The following is a 26,709-nucleotide window of genomic DNA, read 5'->3' on the forward strand; positions in this document are numbered from 1 at the left end:
TGCTGGGTTTCCTAGTCTTGAGAGCGCAGACAGACACAGACCCTCAGTGGGATGAATTATACTCGCAAATAATTTAGTCTAATTTGATCTCGATCTCGACCGTTCACATTATGCATGCACACACCCTCTATACTCGCCTTTAGCATCCAATGTGTTCATGTCATTTTCTGGTATAAAATGTGTTGGTGTTTTAAAGCATCACGTTATACTTTAGATATTGAAAAATAGCAGATCTACTATGAGCTTGTAGATCTGCTATTTTTGAAAAATCGGAAAAAATGTGACGCAAATCATTGAATATATATATTCTTTCAGAACGTTTTTAACGGGTCCCCTGGAACAACATATTTTCAGATGAGGGTCGGCGGGCCAATTACATATATCATTCTGGGGGTCCCTTGACATGAAAATGTCTGAGAACCACTGATATAGAAACACAGGGTATTTTCCAGAAAACTGTCAGGATTTAGAATCGAGCTCAGGTCTAAATGCGTTAATCAAATAATCAATAAATTAACCAATTACGAAGACAAATCACTAGTCGGGTGCCGTCGTCGGGGTATACCTGTGTATCCGTTTTGAGCAGCAGCGAACAAGGCAGAGGTTTGATGGACGTGGAGTTGTTGTTGTTGGTGGTTGTGATGACTTGGAGTGGGCGTGGTGGTGGTGTCGTCGTCGTCTGTAGTCATGGTTGTGTCGGTGGTGTCGGTGGTGGTGGTGGTGTCGGTCGTCGTCGGGTCAGGTCGGTTAAGCAGCATTGACAATAAAGTGACGTTTCCCTGGGAAGCAGCTTGGAGGAGGAGCAAGGGGGGGCGCCCGCCGTCCAGGGCAGCAGCAGGCCCACCGCCGGCATCCAGAGGGGGGACGACTACGGAGGTACACCAGCCTGGAGGAGGAGGAGGAGGAGAGGGAGCAGAGAGAGGGAGGTATAGGGGGAGGGAGGGGGAGGATTTAAAAAAAGAGGAGGATGAAGGAGGCGATGGTGGAATTCTTCTAGAACCTCTGCTGGTGGAGGTCGGGGGGGGAAGCGAGATGATGGCGAAGGTTTGGCGGACAAGGTTGGGGCGAAAGAGAGAGCACACCTTGAGTTCCATGCTGTGCAGTGGTGCAGTTACCCAGTGGCCCGCCCCCCACACACACACAGCCTCGGGATATCATATCCACTGGGTTATCCATACACTACAGCATTGGTTCTTAACCTTTTAATGCTGTAAAATAAAATAGCTCATAGCGCGCCACCGAGTGGCGCGCTATGAGCTTGTGGGTCTGCTATTTTTGAAACATCGAAGAACGACACATTTTTCAGAAAACCGTCAGGATGTAGAAGACATTTTTTAGAATCTGATCTCAGGTCAAAATGGGTTAAAATAATCACATTTGAACTGGCAGACCGCATCTTTGCATCGTCATGTCGCTGGCTTCCATTGACAATGAATGGCAGACTACGTCTTTGCATCGTCATGTCGCTGGCTTCCATTGACAATGAATGGCAGACTACGTCTTTGCATCGTCATGTCGCTGGCTTCCATTGACAATGAATGGTAGACTGCGTCGTTGCGTCTGCCAGAGTGAACGCAACATGAGATTACTCAGTATTGCTGCTGTGCACTCATTTTGTATTATAATATTCATAGTAAAGCATAGGGTATTGAAGAGCTTTGTTTTTGTGGGTGTTCTGAGGAAATCAATGACCCATTTTGAGCGGGAACCCCTTTTGGTGGTTACATACATTGTTATAATTTAGCTATTGAAAAATAGCAGATCTACAAGCTCATACGAACTTGTAGATCTGCTATTTTTGAAAAATCGTTAAAATGTGTCTCAAATCTTTCCGAAAATTGTCATGATTTAGAAAACATTTTCTTTTAATTTCGACGTCAGGCCTGAATGGGTTTTGAAAATGTTTTTGAAAATGTTACACAAAACAATGTACTGCAAAGGGTACCTTAAAAAAAAAGTACCCTCAACTTTGTAGGGATTAACAGTTGGAGTCGAGTCAGTCGACCAGGGCTGGCAAACCAAGGTGACACATTGGTTCTGGCAACGCTGCAGTGCAAACCCTGGGTGACTTTGACATTCACTTAAAAGGTGATAACAGGTGGACCGGGGCTCCGCTCACCGGCCAACACAGACGACAGCTCACATCAGCCAATCATAATAAAGTCAACACTCGCATTCATCCAATCATCAATCTCTATCTATGCAGTACAACATATTAATACTAGTGAACCTGTCCAGTCCATGCACATTGAATTTTGTCATTAATTCAAGTTGCTATAAGCAATAATATGTCAAGATTTTAATGATTGTTTTTTGAGTGGTGTAAACCACTCCTACAACTGGCTTTGTTAGTTTACGTGTCTGTCTGTCTGTTCGTACCAAAAAATGAGCATGGTTGCTATGGTCACCCAGTTCACACGGGTGTGATTTCATTACGTCAGACATTACGTCAGACCACAGCTGATCAGTCTATATAAGACCTTACACCACTCAGTTCACACGGGTGTGATTTTTTTTAGACAGCCAGCAATGGAATTAACACTCCCCAAAAAAATGTAGTCTCTGTGACACTTCTAGGGTGTCATTGCAGGGTGTCATTCAACCGACCTTCGACCTTCAAAGATGAGGAATAATGCATTGAATTTGCCCGTCTACTTCTTGATTGGTTAGTCATTTGCCGTCTGGAAATGTTTGACCAATGACAAAGCTTCTTGGGAAATCTTTGAATGCAGACTGTGTGGCCCCTATGATGCCATTAAAATGTGGACATATTATTGCTTATAGCTACTTTAATATCAGTATATGAAGGAAGAAAAATACAACACACGACAAAAGAAGTGGAGAGGAATAGACCCTTATGACTACACCCAGATCCCTAGCTAATGCTACGGACTAAATCAGACTCTACTTTGTTGAGGAGCATTCTGCTAACAGTAGAGAGGCTAAAGTATCTTGTTACGCCACCAGGACTCTGAGGGGAAGCTCTGGGGTTAGAGGACCACTTCACCACTTTTCAACCTATCTTCATAGAATCACTTCGTCTTCACTAATGTTCAAATAGCAAAAAAACATTCTATGTGTCTCATAGGAGGGCTGTGGGCAGTTCAGAAACCCGTCTTCCTCCAGTGACATCATCGTTAGGCAGATCATTTTTTTTAAACAAGATTTTTTTCGTTTTTGGATATTTATTATCGCGAGAACGATCGCATTGTAACTTTTCAGGAATAGAAAGCCTACAGCTTTCCATTAGCTTGGATTCACATTGATGTTGTCACTGGAACATGGGTTTCTGAATTGCCCACAGCCCCCATAGAAAAAAATAAATAAATGTGCTATTTTATCGTGAACATTAGTGAGAGGAGAGGACCAATTATATGAAGATAGGTTGAAAAGTGGTGAGGTCGTCCTTTAACTGGAGGTGAGGAGGTTAAAAAGTGGTGTGGTTCGGGAAACAAAAAAGCAGAAAACCTTCGTAACACATGCTGGTCGTCAGAAAGACAGAGGAAAACCTTCGTAACACATGCTGGTCGTCACGTCAGAAAGACAGAGGAAAACCTTCGTAACACATGCTGGTCGTCACGTCAGAAAGACAGAGGAAAGAAGAGAGCGGAGCTGAGAACGAGAGGACAGGAGGTACAGGGAGCATTTCAGAATCTCAAGGACACAGGCGGGTAATCACACTTCCCAGAAATGCCCGTCTATGTCAGGGGTTCTCAACGTTTTTGGCCGGGGACCCCCGGAAATGCTTTGGCAATGTCTCGGGACCCCCGCCCCGCCCCGCCCCCTCCCGACCCCCAATATAAATTGACTGCTACAATAACCTTAAACCATTTTGGGCGGGAACCCCTTTTGGTGTTTTAGGCATTGTTATAATTTAGCTATTGAAAAATAGCAGATCTACAAGCCCATAGCGCGCCACCGAGTGGCGCGCTATGAACTTGTAGGTCTGCTATTTTTGAAAAATCGTGAAAATAAAATTTAAAAACATATATGTTTTTTATAAAAAAAAATTGGGGACCCCCTAAAATAATTTGGCGACCCCCCGAGGGGTCGCGACCCACGGGTTGAGAACCCCTGGTCTATGTTACGGCATAGAGAGAGAGAGCTGGAGTTATGAAGACTGAAGGTGATTCCTCCTCCCAGGCTTGGAAAGAAACGCCTGGGCTTTGGCCGGGTGTTCCAACCAACCAACCGACTGGCTGTGTGTTCCGTGTTATTATAACACCCATCACGTGACCTCGTGAAATGTATAAGCATGAAATGCAGTGGCGTGCACAGACATTTAGAGGGGGCAGGTGCTCAAGTGAAAAAAAGGGGCATCTTGTGCAGCGTGTGGAACCGGCCGGTTGCCTTAACCCATTTTGACCTGAGATCAGATTTAAAAAAATGTCTGCTACATCCTGACAGTTTTCTGAAAAAGCTATGTTTCTATGTCAGTGGTTCTTCGATTTTTCAAAAATAGCAGACCTACAAGCTCATATGAGCTTGTAGATCTGCTATTTTTCAATAGCTAAAGCATAACATAATGCTAACACCAAAAGGGGTTCCCGCCCCAAAATGGGTGGGATTTATAGATTTTTGGGCCTAAATAATATATTAGTGTGGGGTAAGTAACAGCGAGACAGGAGACGGAGTTGTGTCGAGGTAGTTTACTTAATCCCAAACGTATAGCATTACACTGCAGCAGCATCAGAGTCAGAACAATAACAACACACAACTACTAGTTTACACTGCAGCAGCATCAGAGTCAGAACAATAACAACACACAACTACTAGTTTACACTGCAGCAGCATCAGAGTCAGAACAATAACAACACACAACTACTAGTTTACCCTAACCCTAACCCTAACCCTAACCCATTACACTGCAGCAGCATCAGAGTCAGAACAATAACAACACACAACTACTAGTTTACCCGGAACCGGAAACAATAGTCTGAACTGTGCCCTTCATCCTCATCATCCTCTTAAAGGCACAATGTCCCTTTTGGTGAATGTCTCTGCAAGTCTCTATATGTGGATCACCACACAGGCCCCCCCAGAATTCACCAACAAAATAGTGCTGAAAAGTGCAAAAAAAAATAATACTGTAAATGAACAATCAAACAGTCCAGCAGCAAATGTTCAACGCGGGGGACGGACGGATCAAGCGGCCGAACCGACTGCGCTTGGCAGGAGGGGAAGGGGCCGGGGGAGGTAGAAGGGGCCGGGGCCGGGGCAGGGGCAGGGACAGAGGTCGGAGCAGGGCCTGGGCCAGACACAGGCGGATGCCCCCGTCGCGGCGGCAGGGCCAACAGAACCGGCCCGTCGACATCCAAGTGCGCAGGCTTGAGGCGGTCTATAGCGATCCGCTCAGGCCTGCCTCCCATGTCCACAACAAAGTTCTTAACGCCCGCCTCCAGAACACGGTAGGGTCCATCGTAGGGGGGCTGCAGTGGAGAGCGATGACTGTCGTGCCGGATGAAGACGTACCTGGACGACGGCAGATCCTTGGGGACGTAGGACTGGGGGAGGCAGTGGCGAGATGTCAGAATAGGGATCAGGGCCTCGGCGACACCCCGGGACATAGTTCGATGAATGGCGGCCGACCAGGGAGCTGTGGCATCCGGAAGAAACTCCCCCGGGACCCGCAGTGGTTGACCATACACCAGTTCGGCGGACGAAGCTTGGAGGTCCTCCTTGGGGGCAGAGCGAATTCCAAGCATGACCCAGGGGAGGCGGTCAGCCCAGCTGCTGTCTGTAAGGACGGCCCGAAGAGAGGCCTGTATGTCCCGGTGGAACCGCTCACAAAGCCCATTGCCTTGCGGGTTGTACGCCGTAGTGCGGTGAATCTTCACCCCCAGGTGCTCAGCAACTGCAGTCCAGAGCTCCGAGGTGAACTGAGGACCCCGGTCGCTCGTGATGTCCCCAGGCGTGCCAAAGCGTGCCACCCAGCACCCGATGAAAGCCCGAGCCACTTCCGCTGCCGTAGTGGAGGACAGAGGCACGGCCTCCGGCCACCTGGTGGTCCTGTCCACCATGGTGAAGAGGTGGGTAAATCCACGGGAGGCGGGCATGGGGCCCACCAGGTCCACATTCACGTGGTCGAACCGCCTCTCAGGCACCACAAACGGTGCCAAAGGGGCCTTGGTGTGTCGGTGGACTTTGGCGCGCTGGCACGCCACACATGAGCCAGCCCAGGCCTTAATGTCTCTCCTCAGTCCAGGCCAAACAAACTTGGCCCCCACCAGCTTGGTAGAGGCCTTCACACCAGGGTGGGAAAGTCTGTGGACGGTGTCGAAAACCCGGCGCCTCCAGGCAGTAGGCACCATGGGGCGCGGTCGACCGGTGGAGACATCGCAGAGGAGAGTGGCGTCGGCTGCGTTGAACGCCACGTCCTCCAGCTGCAGTGCGGTAGGAGCCGACCGGTAGTCCTGCATTTCCGTGTCCGTGGCCTGATCCGCCGCCATGGCGGCATAATCAATCCCCAAGTGGACGGATGCCGCAACTGCCCGGGACAGGCAGTCGGCGACCAGGTTATCTTTCCCCGCCACATGTTGGATATCCGTGGTGAACTCGGAGATCGCCGAGAGCTGACGCTGCTGACGCCCAGACCACGGCTCTGACGCCTTCGCCATGGAGAAAGTCAGTGGTTTGTGGTCCACGAATGCGGTGAACTGGCGTCCTTCCAACAGGAACCTAAAGTGTCTGGTGGCGAGGAACAGACCCAGAAGTTCTCTATCAAAGGTGCTGTATTTGCGCTCGGCGTCTCGGAGCTGCCTGCTGAAGAAGGCCAGCGGCTGCCAGGCACCGCCGACCCACTGCTCGCACACTGCATAGTCAGAGGCGTCTGTTGTAAGTGCGACCGGGGCAGAGGGAGACGGGTGCGCGAGCAGAGCTGCGTTGGCCAGCGCGGTCTTGGCGGCCTCGAAGGCTGTGCACATCTCCGGGGACCAGTCCAAGTCATCCTTGGCCGCTTTGCCCCGCAGGGCCTCGGACAAGGGTCGGATTAGGTGGGCAGCATGGGGCAGGAAGCGGTTGTAAAAGTTCACCATGCCCAGAAACTCTTGTAGAGACTGCACCGTGCGGGGGCGAGGTAAACGGTTGACGGCATCCACCCTAGCGGGCAGGGGGGGGCGCTCCACGTGGAGTGACTTGGTGTCCCAGGAAAGTGATGGATGACAGCCCAAACTGGCACTTGGCTGGGTTGACTATGAGGCCATGCTCACTGAGCCGCCCAAACAGCTGGCGGAGGTGTGCCATGTGCTCGTCGACGGATGCGCTCGCTATCAGATTGTCATCCAAAAAGACAAACAAAAACGGCATGTCCCGGAGCACAGAGTCCATTAGGCGCTGAAACGTCTGCGCCGCACCCCTGAGGCCAAATGGCATTCGCAAGAATTCAAAAAGGCCAAAGGGGGTGATGACAGCCGTCTTCGGTACGTCTTGGGGATGCACTGGCACCTGGTGATATCCACGCACCAGGTCCACCTTGGAGAAGATGACGGCCCCCGCCAGGTGGGCCGAAAAATCCTGAATGTGCGGGACCGGTCGGTACCGGTCGGGGGTCGTGGCGTTGTTCAGGCGACGGAAATCGCCACAGGGGCGCCAACCCCCGTCAGCCTTAGTCACCATATGTAGCGGGGAAGCCCACGGGCTGTTCGAGCGCCGCACAATGCCGTGCACTCCATAGTCGAGAACTCCTCTCTGGCGATGGCCAGTTTGGCCGAGTCGAGGCGCCGGGCCCGAGCATAGACTGAGGGCCCCACAGTGGTAATATGGTGCTCCACGCCATGCTTAGCCACCGCTGACGAGAACGTGGGCGTGGTGAGGTCGGGAAAACTGGCGAGCAGGCGTTGATACGGATCCCCAGTGGCGAGCGTGTTAGACAGGCAGAGTGCTCCCCCCCCCCCCCCAAGCGTACAGGGGTACGAAGCAAACGAAAGGGCATCTATCAGGCGACAGTTTTTAACATCCACCAGCAGGCTGAAGGCACAGAGGAAATCTGCGCCCAGGAGTGGCGTAGACACAGCAGCCATAACAAAGTCCCAGCCGAAACGCCGCCCGCCAAAACACACCTCCACATACCTGGTGCCGTAAGTACGTATAGGTGTGCCATTAGCGGCGTCCATCTGGGGGCCGTGTCCACCGGCCACGGTGTCCACGGCCTGTGCTGGCAGGATACTGCGTTGAGCGCCGGAGTCCACCAGCAGCCGCCGGCCAGACAAGGAGTCAGTGATGAACAGCAGCTTGCAGTCACGGCCGGCGCCCATGGCCGCTAACAAGCTCCAAACCTGGCGTGGTAATAGCAGAGCCCGTCGTCAGTCTGGCGGCGGGCCGTCACCGCAGCTGCGGTGTCTGCATAGTCCTCCAGGGGTGGAAGTGGGGTCGAGGAGGTGCTCTGGTGGGGCAGCAGGGCATGTACAAACTGCTGTCGGTTGGCTAGGAAAACCCTGTCCGCCTCTGCAGCCAGGCCACGATAGTCCTTGGTGGAGGAGAGGGGAGAACTGGCTAGTGCTGTGCGCACAGGCACCGGAAGCTGCCGCAGGACAACGTGCGTAAAAAAGGAATGATGGATCAGCTGATCCCAGCACAGCCAACATTCTCTCCATTAACTCCGACGGTTTCCCGTCTCCGAGGCCGTTGAGAGACAGCAGACAGTCCGCTTTCTCCAGCTCAGACAGCTCATAAAGCTTCAGTAGGAACGCCTTTAGTGCCTCGTACTTGCCGTCAGCGGGTGGATCCTCCAACAGCATCATCGCACGTGCAGTAGTCGAAGCATCTAACGCCGCCACCACATGAAAGTATTTAGTAATATCCTGTGTAATTCCTCTCAGCTGGAATTGGGCGTCGATGTGCAGAAACCACGGCCGCGGGTTGTGTTGCCAAAAGTCGGGAAGTTTGACGGTCGCAGCATAGACGTGCGCGTTCGGCGCGGCCGCGGCAGCGTTGTCTTCGTTGTTTAACATTGTTCGTATTCACAAGGTCACCAATGTGGGGTAAGTAACAGCGAGACAGGAGACGGAGTTGTGTCGAGGTAGTTTACTTAATCCCAAACGTATAGCATTACACTGCAGCAGCATCAGAGTCAGAACAATAACAACACACAACTACTAGTTTACATTACACTGCAGCAGCATCAGAGTCAGAACAATAACAACACACAACTACTAGTTTACCCGGAACCGGAAACACTAGTCTGAACTGGGCCCTTCATCCTCATCATCCTCTTAAAGGCACAATGTCCCTTTTGGTGAATGTCTCTAGGACACCACATTAGAAGCTTTTTTATCAAGAATTGATCAATGTCACCATGGTCCACATACTGTACAGTGTACACTGTACAAAAAAAGAAAATATATATATTTTTTTTTTCAAAAGGGCACATTGCTCTAGCACCCCCTAGTGTCTATCTGTGCACGCCACTGATGAAATGCAAATGTCTTTAGTTTCAAACACATTTCCATTCGTAGTCGACGCGTCATTCCAAACTCTATACAGCTTGCGCAAGGACAGATACGCTGTGGCCCAAGCCCTATAGAGTTTAGAATGTCTCGTACTGTATAGTTGACATACGTAGTAGTATTAACCAAGTATATAGTATAGTATTAACCAAGCATATACTGCAGCATCAGGAACACATCGTAACAGAACCGCTAGCACACACACATAATGACACACCGTACAATGCTTACAGAATGCCACAGACGACACAGACAGGAGGAAGAATGGACACCATGGGTGAATGGGAGGTGTTAATGGAATCACAGACGGGGGAAAATATAGGAAGCGTGCACGCAGGAAGGGTGTAACAGTGGCCGCAGCATGCTGTTTGTTTTGGAAGAGGGAAGGAAGGGTAGGATAGGAGAGAGAGCAGCCTCTGGCATCAGCTTCAGAGAGAGGACAGGGGGGGTTACTTTTTAGGGAAGACCAGACCCCACACACCCCTCTGTACAGAAAGAAGGGGTAGGGGGGGTAGTGGTGGCGGGGGGGGGGGGGGGGGCACAATATGTGTCTCATGTAACCTTGGAGCGTTCCCGTGTGTGGGCTATACTAGCTATACATGTTACTGTATATATACATACATAGGCTGTTCATACTGATACCAACTGCTACTAATGGGACAACACGGGAGATGACAGGCGTCAAGAGGGAGAGGCTATTAACTTAAAGGGCCACTTCACCCCTTTTGCAACCAGATCTTATTTTAATGATGTTTGTGAGACAAGAAACACTTTCCTGGGGTTTTTATGTGGGTAATATGTGTTTTTAGATATTTCAGTATTTCAAAGTGTCCATGGGCTCCATGATGTCATGGACACTGGGTTCACTTACTTCCTGGACTACATGTTTTCTCAGTAAGACAGCCCTCCCCCTATCCACAAGGAGGAGCAGTGGACCAAAGCATTATGGGAATTGTAGTCCAGGAAGGAAGTGAGCCCAGTGTCCATGACATCATGGAGCCCATGGCCACTTTGAAATACTAAAATATCTAAAAACTCATATTACCCACGTAAAAACCCCCAGGAAAGTGTTTCTTGTCTCCCAAACATAATTAAAATAAGATCTGGTTGCAGAAGGGGTGAAGTGGCCCTTTAAGGAGACAGCGGGAAAGAGAGAGAGAGAGAGAGAGAGAGAGAGAGAGAGGGAGAGAGAGAGAGAGAGAGAGAGAGAGAGAGAGAGATCATATCTCAAGAGGTAGCCTAAGGTTTGGGGACAGAGAGTCTCTGAGGTAAAGCGTGTTCCTCTGCTCTGCATTCCTGTGGTTGGGACAGGAGGGACAGGTTCCCCTGCTGTGACCCTGAAAGAGAGCACCACTGAGCTAGCTGGGCCGTGACCCTGACAGAGAGCACCACTGAGCTAGCTGGGCCGTGCTCGCCTGAACCTGGTATTACGAGAAGAACACAAGTGTAGCCAAGAAAAGGGAGCCAGAGAATTGGGAGGGAGAATGTGGGGGGGGGGAGCGTGATGCCCCTTTACCTGATGCTGTTGCCAGGGGGATGCCTGCTGGGGCTCGCGAGCTACGGGAGGATGGAGCGCTAGCCGAGGAGGAGGAGGGGGAGGAGGAGGAGGAGGCGGCGGGGGATGAGGGGGAGGGGTTTATGGAGGGGGGGCTACTGACAGTGGCGGGGGGGCTGATGATGGGGAGGGGGCACTCTGCACATGCTGCTGCTGCCGGGTGCCAACCGACGGACCCTCCCGCCGTGCCGGCAGGGGAGGAGGGGGGGGAGAGGGGGCAGGCACCCACCTGAGACGCCGTCAGGGCTGGGACCAGGTCCAGGGCGGGTTTGGGAGGCAGCTGGGGAGTGGCCGGTTTCAGCCCCGCCGCCCCTTGGGAGCGACCCCCTTCCCCCGCCATTTTGATGGGCGGGTGAGGGGCGGAGGGGGTCTGGGAGAGCCCGGGCTTTTTGGGCGGTATGGGGGGCGGGTTCCCCCGGTCGATCCTGGCCACCGTGGGCGACTTGAGGCCGATGGGGTGGCTCAGGCGGCCGGGGAAGGGGCCTCCTTCCGAGGCGGAGTGCGGCAGGCCCGGGCGCAGGGACCCCGCCGAGCCGCCACCGCCCGCCGGAGGGCTGGTGAAGCGCGAGAGCACCTGCGTGACCGTGTGGCGCGCCTGCTGCTTGGCGGCAAAGTTGTCGCGGTTGGTGGGCGAGAGGTCGCGCGCCGGCGGGCTCTGGTTGGCCGTGCCGTTTTGGTCCTGTTCCTGGAACTTGTAGCGGGCGGCCTGGACGCGCGGGCTCACCCCGCTGGGCGCGCCGTGCAGCGGCTGGCCCTCCGAGCCGTTCTCCGTCTGAGGGGCCCGGCCAGGGCCGCCCGTCTTGGGCAGGCTCAGGCCCACGTAGTTGGCCGGGGCGGGTTTGACGGGGACGGCAAGCGGGGTCTTCCTCCCTCCTCCTCCCTCCGCCACCTCGGCGGCGGGGGGCGAATCCGTCTGGCAGGACGCCGTCCGAGAGCTGACGGCTTCCGTGGCCTGCACCGCGACAGAGACGACTAGGGATTTGGCCGCCGCAGAAGGCGTAGGTTTGGGCGTAGGTTTGGCGCCGCCTGCAAGCTCCGCTCCGGCAGCAGAACCAGCAGGCTGCGGAGCGGCGGCGGCGGCGGCGTCGCTACTTTCAGTCCTGAGCCGCTCCACCTGTCGGCGGAGGCTCTGGCTCTCGGCCTCCTCGCGGCCCAGCCTGGCGCGCAGCTGCTCGCGCTCCGTGTCGAACTCGGACAGCTGCTTCTCCATCTTGGCCTCCATCTGCTGGCTGCGCTGGCGCTCGGCGCCCAGCTCCTCCCGCAGGGCGCCCGAGGTGCGCGACTCGTCGTCGAGGCGCGCCTGCAGCTCGTCGAAGCGCTGCGACTCCTCCACCACGCGCGTGGCCAGCTGCTTGCACTCGCGCACCAGCATCATGACGATGTGCTTGTTCTTCTCGCGCTCGTCCTTCAGCTGCGCCGTCAGCTTGCGGTGCTCCTGCTCCAGGCTCTGCAGCTGCAGCTTCTCCAGCTCCAGCTGAGGAGGGGAGAGAGAGAGAGAGAGGGGGGGGGGGAGTTAACCACATGAACCCTAGAATCTAGAGGAGAGAGGGCTTTCATTAACCCATTTTGACCTCTAAGTAAGTAGTAACTGCATCGAAAAATCTATTTTAATTTCAAGAATCTAAATAAAAACTCAAAATATCGTATCGTTTGACTTTGTATCGTATTGTTTTGCAATGCAAATAATCAATTGTATCAATACTAAGCACTTGTGTGCGTTGTATTTAGCAATTTTAAGAAAAAAAAAGTAATCAGGGTTTAATTCCATATCGCTACACTTGGTCTATCGATAAATGTGTTATTCTCTGTGTTCATGTCAAGGTGCAGGTTTGTCCACTCCACAATGTGTCCAAATATATGCCCATGCCAGAGATAAATATTTCCCTTAAAAAAATGCTCTATCCACATGTTTCACACAGTCTTTTCTAAATAGTTACTGTATCGATTTAAAATCATTGAATTGTATCGTATCGCTATGAATGAACCAATATCGTCCATGTATCGTATCATCAACCATGTATCGTGATATATATCGTATTGCTGTTAAAATGTAGCACACGCACGCACGCACGCACGCACGCACACACACACACACACACACACACACACACACACACACACACACACACACACACACACACACACACACACACACACACACACACACACACACACACACACACACACACACACACACACACACACACACACACACACACACACACACACACCTCTCTCTCTCAGTCTCTCGAAATTAATTAAAATCTGCTGCGTCTAGTTTGTCCCGGGAGATGCCTATGCCAAAAAGAAAAAGGACAGGTCTCTTTCAGGTGTTTAAACACCAACATTTTGCCGATTTTCTTTGCTGAATCCTAAATGTTCCTATTATATTGCGTGGAGGCGGTCGCGTCTTTTCTCTTCAGATTTTCATGAAAGCCAACAAACAACAGAACAAACATTGGCAAAATGACCCTATAATCATACGGTACAGACTAGGTTCAGGCCGCCCGCTATACATTCAGCAGATCAGGAATACCACCTGCAACGATTTGACTGTTGCCCTGCAACAACAACCACAGTTATAATTGGCCAACGTCTGGCTGGTGACTGGTGCTAATTTCCCACCCAGAGAGTTAACCCATTCTGACCTGAGATCAGATTCTAAAAATGTCTTCTACATCCTGACAGTTTTCTGAAAAAGCTATGTTTCTATGTCGGTCGTTCTTCGATTTTTCAAAAATAGCAGACCTACAAGCTCGTAGCGCGCCACTCGGTGGCGCGCTACGAGCTTGTAGATCTGCTATTTTTCAATAGCTAAAGCATAACATAATGCTAACACCAAAAGGGGTTCCCGCCGAAAATGGGTTAAGTATAAACACCATCAGGCCAAAAATAGATGCTGGTTCAAGTATGTGACGCACACCTGATATGCATTAGGCCTAACGCACACAACCTCAAAGGCAGGCACCATAATGTGTATCAGTTATGCAACACATGTTATGTCATTGCGTTTCAAAAAAGATTTAGCCCTTCTATTTTTCCTGCTTCTATGTCATTACATGAAACACGCGTACACAAAGTGAGATTCTATGCACTGTGTCTACAAAAACACAACACACGTAGACAAACACAGAAAAGGCATAGGCTATGCAAATACACTGAAAGCGCACGCATACACGTACGCGCACGCACGTGCGCACACGCACACACGCACACACACACACACACACACACACACACACACACACACACACACACACACGCACACAGTGCAGCTCCCACAAATATCATCAGCATTTTAATTTTCAATATACAAGCATTTTCCCATCCCCCTACAATCAATCTCACCAGCAAAGATACGCACACATTTCACGTGTACAGTATGCGATCGAGTCATCATGCGCATAATGAGCCTATATTTCACACACACACGTGAACGCATATCTCACACAACCCCAGCATCTACAGTAGCCCCCCCCCCCCCCCCCCCACCCCAACCCCCCCCCTCCTCTGTGATATACTGCTGGACCAATTCTCATAATGCATCATGTGCATCAAAGACCATAATAATATCCATAATAATATATCCACTGATCTCGGCTTCGTCTGTTATGAATGTCACATTGAATGTCTGCGGCACTGGTGGTGGTTCTCAAAGTGCATTGAGGGGGTCCCCAGCATTGAGGGGGTCCCCAGCATTGATGGGGTACCCCAGCATTGAGGGGGTCCCCAGCATTGAGGGGGTACCCCAGCATTGAGGGGGATCCCCAGCATTGAGGGGGTACCCCAGCATTGAGGGGGTCCCCAGCATTGAGGGGGTCCCCCCAGCATTGAGGGGGTCTCCAGCATTGAGGGGGTCTCCAGCATTGAGGGGGTCCCCAGCATTGAGGGGGTCCCCAGCATTGAGGGGGGTCCCCAGCATTGAGGGGGTCCCCAGCATTGAGGGGGTCCCCAGCATTGAGGGGGTCCCCAGCATTGAGGGGGTCCCCTGCATTGAGGGGGTACCCCTGCATTGAGGGGGTCCCCAGCATTGAGGGGGTCCCCAGCATTGAGGGGGGTCCCCAGCATTGAGGGGGGTCCCCAGCATTGAGGGGGTCCCCAGCATTGAGGGGGTACCCAGCATTGAGGGGGTACCCCTGCATTGAGGGGGTACCCCAGCATTGAGGGGGTCCCCAGCATTGAGGGGGTCCCCAGCATTGATGGGGTACCCCAGCATTGAGGGGGTCCCCAGCATTGAGGGGGTACCCCAGCATTGAGGGGGTCCCCCCAGCATTGAGGGGGTACCCCAGCATTGAGGGGGTACCCAGCATTGAGGGGGTACCCCTGCATTGAGGGGGTCCCCAGCATTGAGGGGGTACCCCAGCATTGAGGGGGTACCCCAGCATTGAGGGGGTACCCCTGCATTGAGGGGGTCCCCAGAATTGAGGGGGTCCCCAGCAAAATGAGGAACATTTGTGTATTTTTGAAAAAATATTTTAAAAGATCTTATGAGGGTCGCCCTGGCACAAAATGTTTGAGAACGATTGAGTCTCCACTCGTACGGTAAGTGATTATGCCTTTCTTTTTTTGAGTGGTGTAAACCACTCCTACGACTGGCTTTGTTAGTCTGTCTGTGCCAAAACAATGAGCATGGTTGCTACGGTCACCCAGTTCACCCGGGTGTGATTTCATTACGTCAGACATTACGTCAGACCACAGCTGATCAGGCTATATAAGACCTTAATACACCACTCAGTTCACACGGGTGTGATTTTTTTTTTTTTTTTACAATTCAGGAATTTAGCAGAAGCTCTTAATCCAGAGCGATTTACAGTAAGCAAGAACAGCAAGAACAAGAACATGTTAATACATCTGTCTAACAGCAGAATATCTGCACAATGGATCTACTGTACGAGTATACATTATAGTGTGCAATGTCTACATAAAATGCTATCTAAGTTACATAAGTTTAGCCTTTTGCATACGCCTGTATGTATGGTCGCCGAGGCTAGTACACGTGCAACGGCAAGTGCTATGGGCTAAAATGGAGTCTGAAGAGGTGAGTTTTCAGACTGCGGCGGAAGATTGGGAGTGAGTCTGCAGTTCTGACTGCAATGGGGAAGCTCATTCCGTATAGATTCGGAGCCAGGAAGGAGAAGAGTCAGGGACGTGTGGAGCGGTTGTCTCCGGCTGTTTTAACCCATTTTGGGCGGGAACCCCTTTTGGTGTTTTAAACAGTATGTTATAATTTAGCTATTGGAAAATAGCAGACCTACAAGCTCGTAGCGCGCCACCGAGTGGCGCGCTACGAGCTTGTAGGTCTGCTATTTTTGAAAAAATCGTTAAAATATTTATTTCAGGGGCACCCGGTGGCCTAGTGGTCCAGGCGCATGCCACATATAGGCTCTGGCCTGACAGCGTGTCGCGTGTTCGAGTCCCGCTCATGACGACCTTTGCTGCGTGTCTCTCCCCTTCTCTCTCTCTCTCTCTCTTTCCTGTCAATCTTCACTTGTATCTATCAATAAAGGCAGAAAAGCCAAAAACAAATTGTTTAAAAAAAAAATATTTATTTCAGAAAACTGGAGGATTTAGAATAATTCTTTTGAATTTTGAGGTCAGGCCTAAATGGGTTAATGCATGTTCTGCCAGCCTCGATCTGCCAGTGTTTTGGCTGATCTGAGCGAGCGGGGTGGGCTGTAGGGTTGGATCAGACTTTGAAGATATGGGGGGTTGCCATACCTCTTTTTTTTATGTACTATAAAAGTTGAGCTGACAAGACTGTGGTCTTTCAGGGTATCTTATGTGTTGAGACAGGCGGTAGGAAATGTCCTGTGGAGACAACATAACCCATTTTGACCTGAGATCAGATTCTAAAAATGTACTGTAAAAGTGTACTGCATACACAGGCAACTGGCGGCCCGGGGTGGGGGCCGCTTCACTGACCGGAGATCAGATTCTAAAAATGTCTTCTACATCCTGACAGTTTTCTTGAAAAAGCTATGTTTCTATGTCAGTCGTTCTTCGATTTTTCAAAAAATAGCAGACCTACAAGCTCGTAGCGCGCCACTCGGTGGCGCGCTATGAGCTTGTAGATCTGCTATTTTTCAATAGCTAAAGCATAACATAATGCTAACGCCAAAAGGGGTTCCCGCCCAAAATGGGATAAGGGAGCTACTGTACACACACACACACACAGGAGGAACGGCCTGGCAGGACGCAATTCTGGAGACAGCAGGTGGTAAAACAAACAACGTGGTTCCAGAAACAATCCACTCTGCCGTCTCTGGGCATTAGATGAGCTTGGCTCACCATACACACTATAAGGAAATCAATACACTTTCTTAATGAATAGAAGTGTGCACTCTCTCTTTTCTGCCCATTTGTACATTAGGACATAAATATCTTGCACTCTCTGTCAGCTTCATTAGACACACTAATCCGTACACATGCACAAGACCCCAGATGCTTTATGTAGAGAGACATTATGATGTTTTAATTCAAATGGATCATAACGAAAGGGGAAAGGCAGACTCAGATTGTGATAAAGATACGAGGAGGAGACCATTTTGAGCATTCTCTCTCCTCTGGATCAAATTGAAAGCGTTTGCATTCTGTTTGCACGACACGTGCTCATCCATCTTACGTTGGACGAAAAGTGACGCAAAAGTCAAAGCTAATAGTCCTCATTTACGCAGTTAAACAATTAAGAGACGGAAGGAGCAGTCAAATTAACAGCCAGGGTAAAGATAAAGGTATAATTTTGATCATTAGGTAGACAAGACACTACACACAGGGGGTGTTAGGTAACGTAATGTGCCAGCAGTTATCTATTCACAGAGCTTCGGCTTTACATAATGATTGGATTCCAATGACTTGTCTGCCCTCCCTGCCAGTATATTTGGAGCGGGTACAGCTATTGTTAGTTCTGTGTTGGCGGTACAGAGGCCAAACAGGGCTTAGCAACCTTTCCTGCCTGCTCCCTGTCGACACTAACAAGCCTCAGAACATAATAGAGCTGATATCACAGAGTGACCGCTTCAATGAAACAACTGTCCCCACAACCCACAATACACCACACCACACCACACACCACCACCCCCAATCCAACACCACCTCCACCACTCCACTGAAAAACACATGGGAAAACACGGAATTTTTTGAAAGTTTACAGCCATTATCAATTTCAAAATGATCTCCTGTGAGTTTTTCCCATGTGATTATTAGAGCGACAGTTGAAAGCAATGTCATCACCTTTGTGTCACAGGCTGCCTTTAGGGTCATCGATAAATGGTAAATGGTGCGTTTATATAGTGCTTTTATCCAATGTGCTTTACATAGATTGTGCATTACATTCACCCATTCACACACACACACACACACACACACACACACACACACACACACACACACACACACACACACACACACACACACACACACACACACACACACACACACACACACACACACACACACACACACACACACACACACACACACACACACACACACACACACGTAACAGGTATGGTCGCCCCTTTTCCATCTCGCCCCACTACTCTACCTAGCTATAAATAACAAACATAATTCATGTTGGTGATTATTTAAAAGGTATTATCATATTAATTTATCATTAAGTTCACTCTGTATATCCATGGGCATAATAGCCTGATGATGCCATTACAAAACATGGGCTACATGGAAGAAATGTGATTAATAAAACTAAATTAACTGCTAGAAGGTCCTAAATTAACTTAATTAAGCAGTCACCGTCTCTGTGACATGTTGTTCTTTCTACATTTTACAGAGTATAGAGATCGACTACTATACAATCAAATAAATCTGTATACAAGATTATTTCAGATTTCAGAGAGAGAGGGAAATACTAAATTAACTGTTAACTACATTAAAAAAATTGCGAGTTGGTAAAGGGGCGAGCAGTCTCATATTCCACACACACACACACACACACACTCACAGAACCGATGGTGGAGGAAACCATGCAAAGGCACCAACCTGCTCATCGTGAGCAATTAGGGGTTCAGCGTCTTGCTCAAGGAGACTTTGACACTGACTCTGGGGGAGCCCACAGGGGTCGAACTGGGACCCATCCGGCCGCTCTACCCACCGCTCTACACCTGAGTCAGAGCCACCCCGGAGGTACTGCAACAAAGGCTTTGTTTCATGGGCGCCTTCAAATTGGAAAATTGTCTTTTATCCTTGAAAGCAAGCAAAGACATGACCTACACATCCGGCACGAAAGTGAGTTTTGATTTAATACTATCAGTTTCTAAAACACTTATCGTGCGCAGCTTCCAACACGTCAATAGGCCCATAGACATATAAACGCACTTTCCGGCTCTGAACATTGATTTTACCATATATAAATTGGGTGTCCCAGAGATAGAAATGCCATTAAATGGGGGGTCCGTAGACTAATATGCATGTCAAACTGGGGGGTCCTTGAAATTAAACGGGTTGAGAATCACTGCTAGAGCCGCAAAGATCTTCCTTGGCATATCGTTTCTAATGGGGGGGTACGCAGGCTAATGAGCATCATTTTGGGGGTCATTGACATGAAAAAGTTTGGGAATCACTGCTGCAGAAAGCAAGGTGATAGTTAGCTTACTATGCTGTGAAGAACAGAGGAGAAAATGAGAGAGAGGACGCGAAGGGAGAGAGCTATTTTGAGAGGGACGTATTTCAGCTCCCGCGGTCATGACCTCGAGTTACAATGAAAACATGTGCCTCCCTCCAAAACAACACCTATGTTTGCCCACAAATCCAGCAATAACTGATGTTGTCTCTCCTGGTGTTGACTGCTTTGTTGCAGATTGGGCTCTCTTGGTCTTCAACTTCATGATTCATTCATGGAGTTGCGCTTGAGCGTGTCACGTGTGTGCGTGTGCGTGTGCGTGTGCGTGTGTGTGTGTGTGTGTATGGATGGGGGTTGCGGTATGAGTCTGCTTTCAGCTCTCCCTTAAGATCTCATGGATAATTCAGTGGCTTTACTCACAGCAAAGATGACACGTAAGGTACGTGCGTGAAAAAGAAAGCGGGAATGAAGACGGGGATAAAAATAGCAACGGAAACCCTGTTCAGATGGCCGTCTATACCCTGTAAACCCTGTTCAGATGGCCGTCTATACCCTGTAAACCCTGTTCAGATGGCCGTCTATACCCTGTAAACCCTGTTCAGATGGCCGTCTATACCCTGTAAACCCTGTTCAGATGGCCGTCTATACCCTGTAAACCCTGTTCAGATGGCCGTCTATACCCTGTAAACCCTGTTCAGATGGCCGTCTATACCCTGTAAACCCTGTTCAGATGGCCGTCTATACCCTGTAAACCCTGTTCAGATGGCCGTCTATACCCTGTAAACCCTGTTCAGATGGCCGTCTATACCCTGTAAACCCTGTTCAGATGGCCGTCTATACCCTGTAAACCCTGTTCAGATGGCCGTCTATACCCTGTAAACCCTGTTCAGATGGCCGTCTATACCCTGTAAACCACAACAGGAATATTTGGAACTTCGAAAACCTTGATTAGACAGTAAAGGGCAGGCGGAGAGAGAAAGTTAGTGAAATAAAGACCCAATAAGTTCATTTAGATAGATTGAATCCTTGTAGAAGAATTTAAAATCTAGAACAAATAGCATCTGTATGGTCACCGTGAGCTTGTTTTCTTTTTTTTTATGTTTTTTTTCTAGCTTTCGCCTTTATTTTATATTTTTTATGGAGGGACAGACAGTAGGCTGACAGGAAATGGGGGAGAGAGAGATGGGGGGGAAGACATGCAGTAAAGGCCGTCGGGATCGGGAGTCGAACCCGCGGCACACTGCCAGACTGGATTACCAGCCAAGGTGCCTGGACCGCTGAGCCATGGCCCAGGCCCGTGAGCTTGTTTTCTGACAAGTTGGTGGTTTACACCCCCCCCCCCAAGGTTATGGACAGCCTGCTGATATCATATGACTAAATTCCAACTTGGCGTAAACCGTAAACCAGGGGTGCCCACACTTTTTGACTTGAGAGCTACTTTCAAAATGACCAGCTCGGCAAGATCTACCCACCAAATCAATTATTATACCATTGCTGAAAATAGTTTAAATATGTACCTGAGGGGGCTTCGGAATAGTAGAGTTCATGTTACATTCTGTACAGTATAAGACAAATGCACTTGGAATGGGAAATAGAGGAGGAGAAATGTTTTTTTTTTTAATCGTTTATTTTCCTTCAATATATTTAAATTAAATACTCTTTAGGGGCATGTCATGTGATCTACCTGCACAGCCTTTGTGATCTACTGGTAGATCGCGATCTACCTTTTGGGCACCCCTGCCGTAATCAATCCCTGGGTCATTCGTGAATCGTGATACACATGGCAGGTTTGCAGTCAACCGGTGCGCAAGTTATGCCCGGGACAGGCACACCCCCACCCACCCACCTGGCACCCACACACACACACACACACACACACCCACCCACCCACACAAACAGATGTGTACAGTAGATGGAAACATCCGTGCTCTGGTGATATTATGCATCCAATATTAATGTGCGTGTGTGAATGTACTCAGTGCTTCATTAGATGTGTTTGCAGTATAGCCCTGCCATTGGTTGCCACAGGCTTCCATTAGCAGGTGTTACTTATTATTATTTACTGAAGGACTGGGAGCATGTGGATTAAAATCTCTTAATTAACACGTCACTAGTCTCTCGAGACAATTTTCGAATGCTTCCTACCGACAATTGAAGCCCTGAAAAGGAAATCTGCGGAAAATAAAAGCAGATTTCCGGGCCTGCCCCCCCACTTGCGTTTCGCCATTTGCCGTCGCGTAAATAATTTGTCGAAGCCTAGCTATCTATAGCCTGCTGCTTAGCATAAATCTAAATTAAAAAAAAATATATATATAAAGACATTTTTAAAACATTTTAAAAGACTTTTTTTTTTTTTTAAACGTTTGAAAATAGCCGATCTACTAGAGTAGAAGTAAAAAATTGAAATACTCGAGTAAAGTACAAATAACTCTTACTGAGACAACATGTAGTCCAGGAAGTAAGTGAGCCCAGTGAGCCCAGTGTCCATGACATGATGGACACTTTGAAATACTAAAATATCTTAAAAACACATATTACCCACATAAAACCCCCAGGAAAGTGTTTCTTGTCTCCCAAACATAATTACAATAAGAACTGGTTGCAAAAGGGGTGAAGTGGCCCTTTAACCCATTTTGGACTGAGGTCGATAAAAAAGTCTTCTAAATCAAAACATTTTTCTGAAAAACCTATGTTTCTATGTCAGTGGTGCTCAACCTTTTTCATGTCAAGGACCCCCAGAATTATCTCTATTGGGCCACGGACCCCCCATCTCAAAATATGTAGTTCTAGGCACCCCCCAGAAGCAAAATAGCAGACCTACAAGCTCGTAGCGCGCCACTCAGTGGCGCGCTATGAGCTTGTAGATCTGCTATTTTTCAATAGCTAAATTATAACATAATGTTTAAAACACCAAAAGGGGTTCCCGCCCAAAAGGGGTTAAGTAAATGTACTTAGTAACTTTCCACCACTGTGTACCTGACACACCCGTCACACACCTAATGTTTATCAGGGCTGTGAAAACAACAGAATGTTGTTTTTGTTTTAGATCACACACAAAAACACAGTTCATTTCCAGAGGGATATTACTGATTTAGTTCTGCTTTTTCATGCTTATCAAAACAGCAATACATTATATTCCTCTAACCGAGAGTGGGATTATGTGTCTCTGCCAACGCAAGATTTACTGTCATAACAACCGATTCTTACTCCCGCTATCCGTCCCGTCAGCGTGCTGTGTGTGTGTGTGTGTGTGTGTGTGTGTGTGTGTGTGTGTGTGTGTGTGTGTGTGTGTGTGTGTGTGTCATAGAAAATGTATGTGTGTTGTGAGCCTGTTCTCTCTGTAGGATTACGGAGCAGTGATTTACTAGGCAGCCAGATGTCTGCTGTGGCCTAGTTATTCTCCATCTCTCTCTCACTCACTCTCTCTCCATATGTTACTACTAGCTGACGCACGCACGCACGCACGCACGCACGCACGCACGCACGCACGCGCGCACGCGCGCACGCACGCACGCACGCACGGACGCACGCACGCACGCACGCAGCACTCTCTGGGATGTACCTGATGAGTGGTGACTTTGAGTGTGGAGAAAAAGAAAGGAAAAAAAACTATATATATATATGTATATAGTGTGTGTGTGTGTGTGTGTGTGTGTGTGTGTGTGTGTGTGTGTGTGTGTGTGTGTGTGTGTGTGTGTGTGTGTGTGTGTGTGTGTGTGTGTGTGTGTGTGTGTGTGTGTGTGTGCGCTAACTGCTACTGTATTCCCTGTCCTGTCCCTGAACCCAGTAATAATAACAGATTTGGAGCTGCTTGCCAACTGGAAGATGTGTGGAGACACCTCAGCGCACGCACACACGCACGCACACACGCACACACGCACACACGTGCGCACGACACATCTGATGCTTTATACAAAATACTCTTTTCATCACTCAGAAGTAAATAATAAATTACGTCTATTTGTAAAATAAAAGTTTGTAATAATTAAAAGTTTGAATTACTGTATGTAATTTTTTATTTTTATATTTTTTTAGGGGGTGGATAATTCTCCTACTCCTACAAATATGTGTCCACACAACCAATTATACGTCAGGCCGTCACAAAATCCAATTGCCCTTACAGTATATCAATACAGTAAAACTCAATTCAACTCAGCTCAATCTCATTTAAAACAAACTCTAACTCTGTTGCGTTCACACGAGGCATGTGCAAAGATCACAGCATAGCTGTCGCTTTGTAGATCTGTTGCTCACACGGTCTTTGACGTCATCAAGCGTGCGTCCGTAGTGATGTGTGTGTGGGAGGCGAGGTGGTGCGTCCGCCACGACCTAGGCATTATTTATATATGCTTTGAAAACAATGGAAACGGACTAGAAGACGACGGCGCAACTTATTTATCAGCCAGAACAAGGTCGGGTGAAAAAAGCTGGGAGGGGAGTAATAAAATAAAATTGCAGCTACAGTTGTAGCTTTGCATCTGGAAGTTGAACCCAGCTCAGCTTCAATTGGTGGCTTTGTAGCCTTGTATCTTTTGCCGCAGCTACAAACGTCGGATGCATCTTTAATTGCAACGTCATGTCGCCGGCTTCCATTGACAACGAATGGTAGACTGCATCTTTGCATCTGCCCGTGTGAACGGCTGAACGCACCATATGACCTTCCACCCTAACCCACGTACCCCACATCTCTCTTCAGCCACATCCTCACTAGCCTCACATGGCCACCCTTCATCTGCCCTTTGCGATGCATATTGCCCCCCAGGGAGAATAAGTCTGGCCCCTCTCGATTGTGGGAGGACTTCACGGCCCGAAGTGGTGACGAGCCAACCAGATATCCGTATATGCAAATATGGGGCGGGACATTGCAGAAGAAATCCGATACTGAGAGGGACAAGACCAATATCCACGCAGTGACATTAGTATCGCTACGTGAGGCTACAAAGCAGGCCTGAAAAGCCATCCGTCACTGTCAGCAGGTCAAAGGCTGAGGTGGTGATCACCCCACCTCAATCAATCAATCAATCAATCAATCCCACCACACTGGTTTGTTTCCTACCCTCTTCTGGCGGCTCTCGGCGGCCGCCAGCTGAGCGGACATCCTCTCCTGCATCTTCCTGCAGTGGGCCATGACGGCCTCCAGCACCGCCATGGGACTCGGGCCCACGGCCCGCCGGTCCTTGTCGGGCCCGCCCGGCGCCCCCCCGCCCTCGTAGTCCCTCTGCAGTGCCAGGAAGGGGTCCGTCAGGTTGTACTGGCCGTAGCGCTCCTGGAGAAACACCTCCTTCCTCCTCGCCTGGAGAGAGACAGAGAGAGAGAGAGAGTTAAAGTTAACCCATTTAGGCCTGATGTCGAAATTTAAAAAATAAAAATGTAAATGTTTTTTCTGAAAAACCTCATGTTTCTGTATCAGTGGTTCTCAATATTTCATGTAAAGGACCCCAAAAATTATATGTAATATGCTGGGGGGTGGGGCCAGGCTACTACTATCGAAATAAAGGCAGAAAAAAAAAACAATGTTTACAAATGTGATTTAAGCAGCAACGTTGCGGTTGGCGAGACCGACATCAGGCATGCCTGAAGAAGGTTCCAGTGTAAACAAAAATAAATGTGTTTTCTGTTTGCTGATTCATGACTGCCTGTACTGCATACACAGGCGGTCCGGGGGCCACATGCGGCCCCCACCTTCACCTAATGCGGCCTGGAGGTAAACTGTCAGAATACTGACATATTATTGATTTCAGCTTAGATATTATTGATTAGTAGCTTAATGCCAAGCTCAAAATGCGTCGCAGTGCGACACGTTTTGAACACTACTACTTGAGCTATGCTCAATGATATAAACTTGATATATAAAGGCAGTCAATGTCTGTGTTTTGGTATAGTTTGATTTCACACCTGATGCAGGGTGACTACTGACTACTGACTACACCACACTGCTGCTCCCAGAGGGAGTCACCTGATGCAGGGTGACTACTGACTACTGACTACACCACACTGCTGCTCCCAGAGGGAGTCACCTGATGCAGGGTGACTACTGACTACTGACTACACCACACTGCTGCTCCCAGAGGACGTCACCTGATGCAGGGTGACTGCACCACACTGCTGCTCACAGAGGGAGTCACCTGATGCAGGGTGACTACTGACTACACCACACTGCTGCTCCCAGAGGGAGTCACCTGATGCAGGGTGACTGCTGACTACACCACACTGCTGCTCCCAGAGGGAGTCACCTGATGCAGGGTGACTACACCACACTGCTGCTCACAGAGGGAGTCACCTGATGCAGGGTGACTGCACCACACTGCTGCTCCCAGAGGAGGTCACCTGATGCAGGGTGACTGCACCACACTGCTGCTCCCAGAGGAGGTCACCTGATGCAGGGTGACTACTGACTACACCACACTGCTGCTCACTGAGGAGGTCACCTGATGCAGGGTGACTACACCACACTGCTGCTCCCAGAGGAGGTCACCTGATGCAGGGTGACTACACCACACTGCTGCTCACAGAGGAGGTCACCTGATGCAGGGTGACTACACCACACTGCTGCTCCCAGAGGAGGTCACCTGATGCAGGGTGACTGCACCACACTGCTGCTCCCAGAGGAGGTCACCTGATGCAGGGTGACTACTGACTACACCACACTGCTGCTCACTGAGGAGGTCACCTGATGCAGGGTGACTACACCACACTGCTGCTCCCAGAGGAGGTCACCTGATGCAGGGTGACTGCACCACACTGCTGCTCCCAGAGGAGGTCACCTGATGCAGGGTGACTACTGACTACACCACACTGCTGCTCACTGAGGAGGTCACCTGATGCAGGGTGACTACACCACACTGCTGCTCACAGAGGGAGTCACCTGATGCAGGGTGACTACTGACTACACCACACTGCTGCTCACTGAGGAGGTCACCTGATGCAGGGTGACTACTGACTACACCACACTGCTGCTCCCAGAGGGAGTCACCTGATGCAGGGTGACTACACCACACTGCTGCTCACAGAGGGAGTCACCTGATGCAGGGTGACTGCACCACACTGCTGCTCCCAGAGGAGGTCACCTGATGCAGGGTGACTACACCACACTGCTGCTCACAGAGGAGGTCACCTGATGCAGGGTGACTACACCA

General features: G+C 49.6%; 1 protein-coding gene across 1 annotated transcript in view; it reads right to left on the reverse strand.

Moving 5' to 3' along the window:
• The window catches only part of LOC306919510 (cortactin-binding protein 2-like), a gene marked incomplete at both ends in the record, with an annotated part of 56,402 nt that overhangs the window by 29,277 nt on the left and 416 nt on the right, over window positions 1–26,709 (reverse strand). Inside the window, 5 exons of the mRNA XM_079532271.1 lie at window positions 566–886; window positions 10,960–12,472; window positions 24,630–24,866; window positions 25,652–25,806; window positions 26,269–26,391. Coding sequence (XP_079388397.1) covers window positions 566–886; window positions 10,960–12,472; window positions 24,630–24,866; window positions 25,652–25,806; window positions 26,269–26,391 — 2,349 coding nt within the window. The remainder of the gene's footprint in view (window positions 1–565; window positions 887–10,959; window positions 12,473–24,629; window positions 24,867–25,651; window positions 25,807–26,268; window positions 26,392–26,709) is intronic.

Source organism: Electrona antarctica (assembly GCF_951216825.1).
Source record: "Electrona antarctica genome assembly, contig: scaffold_529, whole genome shotgun sequence".
In the NCBI taxonomy this organism is placed as follows: domain Eukaryota; kingdom Metazoa; phylum Chordata; class Actinopteri; order Myctophiformes; family Myctophidae; genus Electrona; species Electrona antarctica.